The sequence below is a fragment of the Camelina sativa genome, chromosome 14, assembly GCF_000633955.1.
Source record: "Camelina sativa cultivar DH55 chromosome 14, Cs, whole genome shotgun sequence".
In the NCBI taxonomy this organism is placed as follows: Eukaryota; Viridiplantae; Streptophyta; class Magnoliopsida; order Brassicales; family Brassicaceae; genus Camelina; species Camelina sativa.
This window is the reverse complement of record NC_025698.1, coordinates 25,915,886-25,923,469: the sequence shown is the minus strand read 5'-3', so window position 1 is coordinate 25,923,469 and position 7,584 is coordinate 25,915,886. Positions and strand designations below refer to the sequence as shown.

The 7,584-nt window shown below is 33.0% G+C and overlaps 1 protein-coding gene across 1 annotated transcript; it reads right to left on the bottom strand.

Annotated features, from left to right (window-relative positions):
• Positions 11-1,236, bottom strand: LOC104743989 (coatomer subunit beta'-3-like; the record flags this gene model as incomplete). The annotated part of the gene is made up of 5 exons (XM_010465020.2): positions 969-1,236; positions 803-877; positions 579-714; positions 367-456; positions 11-235 (listed from the first exon to the last, which is right to left on the bottom strand). Coding segments are annotated over exons 3-5 (417 nt in total), but the record flags the coding sequence as incomplete, so codon positions are not given.

Here is a 7,584-nt window from a genome sequence, read left to right as displayed (position 1 = left end):
AAAAAAAAAAAAAAAAAGGAAAGTGCAAAAAGGAATCACGAACCTCGAAGTTCTTGTTGAAGATCTCGATTTGTGACGAATCTCCCTTGACAGCATGTCCCCCCTTAGATGACAAAACAAATTCCAGTGCCGAGCCAGATGATGCAACTTTATGTGGTAAGGAATTTTTGATATTAATGTACTTGCCATCTCCACAAACAACCACAGACTTATCATCAGGACTGTGCTCTAAGCTCTGAAACATACATACATGATAGTGGCTAGTTACAAAAGTTATGGTGCAATCTATCAAACTGCTAGGAAAATTATATACTAGCAGTACATATCCAATAAAGGGGAGCAACAATGTATACAGATGCCACTTACTTCAGGATAAAAATCACAGGTTGTTAGCAAATGCCTAAAAACCCAAGGGTGTCTCTCAAAACCCCAACGGGGTCTCTCAACACCAGTACCCTAAGTAAAGGTCACAAACCAAACCATTAAGCATTTCCCAACATGAGCTAATATTCAAAAAAATCTAAAAAAGAAAAGAAAGCAACAACCGAAGAGTTTGTTAAATCATTTAAACTCCATACCTTATCTGCGGCACTCCCTATGTATATCTCCCTGTGTTTAGCAAAAACAATTGTCCCCTTCTTGTCCATACTAGCCAATGGTATTTCAAGGCTAAATTCCATCAAAACGGGTGCACGGAGGCAACCAAACACAACCCTGAAAAGGTATCGTATAACTAATGCGTAAATAATGTAGGAGGCAGAAAGGGATTAAGTATTGCCATATTAAAGTTTCAGAAACTTACTGGTATGAACCAATCCTGTGTCCGATAGCAAAACATCTCGTAGGGTTAAACTTCAACTTCAATGTTTTCTCAAGCCTAGATGTCAAATACTGATACTCAGTTAAATTAATTTTGGCGTATGATGAAAAAGTGAAGGAAACTAATCAATAGAAGTTATTAGCGTTACCTGAACGTGGTGGCATGCCATATGCAGGCAGTTGCATCTTCGGATACTGTTATAATTATTGGGATCACTGGATGGAAACACACTGCTGTAACAGAGTTAGTATGACCTCCAAGTGTCTCAAGGCATCTCTTAGTTTTTAGTAGTCCCACACCTTAGCAGTCTGATCAGCCGAGCAAGTGATAAGGTACGGTTTATCGCTAAGAGTAAAGTAGTCTACACACAATACCCCTTCAAGATGTCCTTCCAAAGTACACAGTGGAGAGGGAGAACCAAGACTCCATATCTAGATCAAGGAAAAAGGTTTAGCTAGTGGAAATAATAATGGAAAAAATGAAGTGAACAAACAACAAGTAATTACTTGCTTTTGTGGTATTGTCAAGTGATGCACTAGCAAAAGTATTGTTGTCTTTGGGATTGAAAGTGACGTGCACAACAGAAGCAGAATGCCCTAGAAAAACCCGAAGAGGGCACCAATCCTCTTTCCAGTTCCATAGCTTGATTGTATTATCATTAGATGATGACAAAAGATATGGAAGGGTGGGATGAACAGCAAGACACATAACGGCAGCAGCGTGAGCATCACTAATTACTTTTATTGGCTTTCGCGAATCCAAGTCCCAGTTCATAGTGTACCATTTGTAGACACAAATACAGCCGTCGCCAGATCCAGCTACAACCCACTGCTTGCGTGGAACAAACTTAGCTGACCAAACTGCATAACAATGACATATGCACGTTTACAGTAAAGAAAGGACATGAACAAACCAATAAAATGTATATATATTCGAATAAAAATGTACCTGGAGAACAAACACGAGACGGAGACGGAACGTCTAATTTATCTATTAATGCAAGTTTCTCATAATCCCAGATATCCATAGTTCTATCTGACAAACCTCCCAGGATCCTGTAATTATAAATTTAAAACATATATTGATTAAATTTTAAAACATATAAGAAGGATGTAATGCCGAGAGCGTACCATGGTCTATCTGGATGGAGTTCCACAGAGAGTACTGTGGCGCTTGATGATATAGTAAATTCCAACTGATCCAAACATGTGTCAGGAAATCCGATAAAAAAAGATATGATAAAAAAAAAAACAAGACTCTAAACTTAACTAGCAAAATATCTTAACAAATTTAATTTTTCCAACCACTATTGATCATGCAGTCCAGAATCTCTGCCAAAAAAAAGCAAGCTGGAACTCCTCTTTGACGCCGAAAGATCCAAACCAGCAAGACTCTATAAATTTAGTAGCAAGTTACTGACACATTTATTCGTCAAGTATTATCAAGTTCTACTTAACCCCATTCACAAATGTTCTAACTAGACTCATAAAAGGAGTAACTTTGATCATGCATTCCAGATTCTGTCAAGCATAATATCTGAAACTCCTCTTTGACAAAATCTGAAGCAGCAACATTGCAACTGAATTAAACTATTCTATCTTCTAGCAAGATCTTTTCACACTTATTCTTCCAATAATCTAAAAAGTTCTACTCAACCACATTCACATATGTTCTAATTAGATTATTTAAAGGCAGAAAATGTATAAACTTGGATCACGCATAGTCAAGTTCTTTCAAGAATGTATTCTAAAACTCCAATTTAACAACACAATCTGAAACAACAACATTGGCAACTAAACGATTTACTAACACAAATCTAAACTTAGTAGCAAGATCTTACAATACTCACAACCAAATTCACCAATGTATTACAACATTTTCTCAACAATATAAAGCAGCAACGTTAAAACTAACCATAGACGTGGCCGGAATGGTGGGAGCCGCCGTGCCAATCACCTGTAACATCTCTGGCTTTTCGAGAAAAATAATATGAACTTTTTTGAAATCGCAGATTTTTTTATTAATTTTATAATGTTGAACCAATCAAGTTGGTTAACTTACATAATACCAATTATATTTGACCGATTTCCAATTGAAATATTTTGACAATTTCGATTATTTTCAAAAAAAAAAAAATGACATCAAAAGAACTATACATATTTGAATCTATAATAGTATTTTTGCAGCAGTTTTTGCTCAAAAATGTTTTTTGGAAAGTTTTTACATTGAATGCTATTTAATGCTTATATTCATATCCAAACAAGTTTAATTAACTTTCTCTACTATCCTTATAACCAAACACAATTAAAAAATTTTAAATATTAATATATATAATGTTCTATAATTAATATATATATATATTTAGAATATTTATTCCAGATTTTAAATAAACTATTCTCCTATCATTTCTTTTCGATTTTAAAATTTAAATGTAGAGAATCATCATATAATACATAAATTTAATTAAAAAGGTATATTTTTTCCTGCATATATTGTGATTTAAATTTTTTTAAACAAACATATATTACTTAATTAATATAAAAAGTGTGTGTTCAACATACATATATAGTAAATTTACTCTATATAGTAAATTATAAAATTTTAAGAACTTTATAATTTATAACTAATATATCTAAATTTAATAAAAAGTTTAAAATTATAAATATTTAATCATATTAAATTTTCAAAATTACACAAACGAGTTATATTACATGACGAGTTATATGACATTAATTGATTGAATTAATAATACTAAAAAATACTATCAGTAATATGATATTTTAATCAATACGGGTTAAATCCCCATTTTAATGTTTTAACAACACCAATATAAAATATGTCGAATCAAACTGATTTAATTAAGATTGTAGTAAAGAAAAATTATTGTGCGGTATACCACGGTTTATATATTAAATCACTAAAATTAACAAAAGAGTATATTAGCAAAATTAATATTAAAAAATACTTACCTCTGCGGTGTACCGCGGGTCATAATCTAGTGCAATATTATGACGTCAAAGCAAATGAGATACAATTTTTTGTTTTAGAAATGCCTACAATGTTAGTAAAATACAAACAAAAAATTCATCGTTCACCAAAATACAACTTCGAACCAATAATTTGGCATCAATTCAAAGCAGTTGACTTGTTTAATATGATATCAAATAAAAACATTTGACAATTTTGAATGCATGAATATAGAATGTAAAGTTTTTATTTGTAATTTTTTAAGTATTGATTGTACTGTCTAAGTTAATGCTCACTGATAACTATGTAATTTATTATTTAAATTAATAAAATATGTTATTAAAATGATTATTTTTCTACAAACTTTTTGAACAGCTTCATTTCCCATATATCAAGAACCATAAGGTCTTGGAACTGTGGTTTGAGTTATGAAATCCAACTTTTTCCCATGTATATTTTGAGAAATTAATCTGTCTTAGAGTGCAGATTTTATTTCTATACAGAATCCAGTTAAATATCTTACATTTTTTATGAAAATTAAGAATATATAATTTACTTCCAAAAATATCTTCCAAATATTTACAAAATTAGAAATTGCTGCTTAATTACTAAATAGTAAAAATATTATCAATGTTTTTAATATGAAACTAGTATCAAACCAGATTATCATATAGATATTGAATTACTGAAACTAATCGAAGTAACCGGTAACCAATAAAGAAAACATATTTTCTTGACATTACGAGTAAGGCTATCATGCTTTAAATAAAACAGTCATCTGAAACGTACCATATATCTATCATTAAAGAGTTGTTAGATAAGTTGTATCACTACAAAAAAATATGGGTATTAGTAGCACACCGAAAACACTATTATAGAGCTTTGGTAGTGTTTCTATAAACACTAGGACATGAGGAGTTATAATAGCCTCCCTACATATCATAGCACTTTTAAAAATGCTACGATAGTCAGACTTATTGTAGCCTTAATCTTTGCTACGATAGTCAGACTTATTGTAGCCTTAATCTTCTGCTATAAAATAATCTTTTATAACATTTGATTAGTGCTATGATGTAGTTTTTCATGGCATTTTTTTAGTGTTGTAAAATATTGTTTCGTATCATTTTATTAGTGCTGCTTTAATGTATATTTTTATGTTATATATTTCAATTATTTAAAACCTATATTGCATAAAATATAAATTGCAAATTGATTCATAAATAAAATTAATATTACATTAAATTTATAAAACATACATTTCATATAGAATCATTCTATCAAATATCCAAAAGATACAAATGCTTGAATCACCAACCAAGTCATAAAGAAAAAGAAGGCAAGTATATTTCTTCAGCTAAACCAAGTCATAAAGAAACTGAAGCAGCTCTAGTAGATCTCTAACTCATACCATTTAACAGCCAACACCATTTCATCAGCAAATCACCTTAGAGCCTTTGGCTTTATGTGAAATCTCTATTTCTTCATAAAGTCATAACGCATATGTAGAAACCAGTAACAATTGCCACCACACAAGCAGTTTGAGACATCAAAAAGCATGATGTAGTATCTATATATGAAAGAAACGTCACTCTGTTATAACTAAGATTCAACAAAACAAGTCCAAGGTTAGTCACACTGAAGTGATAACGATGCATTTTGAACCTTACTTCGGTTAGACGATCAGCAGCACTCTGCTATGAGTATCTACGTTAGGCCACATACTCTTGACCTGCAGCAGAAATTTCAAGATTCATAAAACCAAATAAAATTAGATTAAGGAAAAAATCAGATTAAGGAGGAGATCAATAAATAAACTTACACACTACACCAATGATAATGTCTCCCTCGACTGCAAAACAAGTTAAAATCAGTTGAGCATCAAGATTAAGATCATATGAACACTTCAAAAGACAGACATATGCAGTCAAACAAAACACATTACCAGAATTGATTGGGCTGCGAACTAGTCCCAAGGAAAATCGTTGTCAAGAGATGGGACTGAAACACCCCCAAGGGATGTACACATCACCAGACCGGATATCCACGCAATAGTTCTTCAAAGGCAACCTATGAGATATGAAACAAAAGAATTGTGAGAAATCATGCATACTCCGCAGTTTGTAATGGTAAAACAAATCATAGAGCTTCATGTTAGACAAGGATTAAAAAATCCAACTGAACCTGACGCCCGTTGTGGTCTCATCATGTGTAAGTTCACCTCCCTTTCAAGCAGCTTCACTGTGAATGGACACAAGAGATTTTAAATGAGCTCACCTAAACTAAAGGGTCACTGTGTCAGAAGAGAAGAGAAGAGAAAAGCATATTAAACCTCTCCGACGAATAGCACAATAGTGACAGATAGGATAATAGAACATACTCATTGAATATCTTATCCATGTATATAGGAATCCCCTGCAAACAAAAGAATTCAACAATTGAATCCTCATTGGACCATGGTTTCAATTTCATCATCATAGCGAGCTTTAAAGGTTAAGATGATTACCTCCATCGTAAGAGCATTGAACAGAAGCAGAGTTACCAAAAGCTGATGTTGTTTCTGAATAACCAAACTGCAAACAAAATCCAATAGAAATAATCAGAGCCTCGACATATAATCCAAACACATATGCAACCCAAAATACATCGATTAAACAAAGAAGAGTGAGTTACCTTAATAACCTTCCTTCGGGAGAAAAGTGTTTGACTCCTCTATCATACTCGGTCCTTGCACAACAAAAAAATCAGAAACCACATATACGGCAAAACACTACAAGAAAACAGTTGTTTTACGACTACACTATTCGTCGCTTTGTAGTCGTAAAAACTATGGTTACGTCGTAACGACTAATGCAAGCAGTCGGAGATCAAGAGTCGCTAATTAATGTAGTCGTATATATAGTCGTCTTTTTGCGACTACTCTACGACCAAAACTTGTAGTCATAATATTGTCATAAGATCGTCGTCCCGTAGTCGTTAAATTAGTGATGGTTTTACGACTATAGTGTGATTAAGTATCACAGACAAGTGGTCTTCTTACTGTTGTCGATTTTAGTCGTATAATTGTGGTGATTTGTTAGCGACTAAGTACTGACTATGGGTTTCGTAGTCGCTATATAGTCATTTATCTTAGTGACTTTGAGGAGACTATTTAGAAACTACATTACGACTATTTTGCCATTGATGTTGATTTCAGAATCTGAATGTTGTATATACTAATTTCCCTTTATCCTCTTCCTTTCATTCTGGTATACCAATTTAAATAGAATGATTCGAATTTGGAAAAACATAATATTGAAATATAGAAATACACAGTACATGTTCAAGTTACAGAAATCAAAAAAGGTCATAAACACAATCTGAAAGTGGCAATGAGTTCATCCAAAAGAGTGAGATATAGTTCATCCGAAAAGAGTGAGATTGCGTTCATCCAAAAAGAGCTAAGACAGAGAAACCTATTAAGCAGATGTTGATGGAGTTGGAGTTGGATCATTTTTGGGAAGAGGTTCTGTGGTTGTCTCTTTAGCTGAATGGCTTGCAACGAAATTCTGAAACCGCGGATCACATTCTCTCAGAAACTTCTCCACCAAGGAGAAGTGGTCAATCTTGTCGTTCTGGTCAGCAATAACTTTGGATTGCTCAGCTTCACGCGCATCAATTTATGCATCACGCCTCAACGATTGAGCAGCCTGTTCTTCTATCATGCGTTGAGCTTCATTCAACTGTTCTTGGAGAGCCACAAAGGTAGAAGAGTCACATGCTTGCTTATGCTTTCCATTGACAAGGCAGTCCTTGAGGCT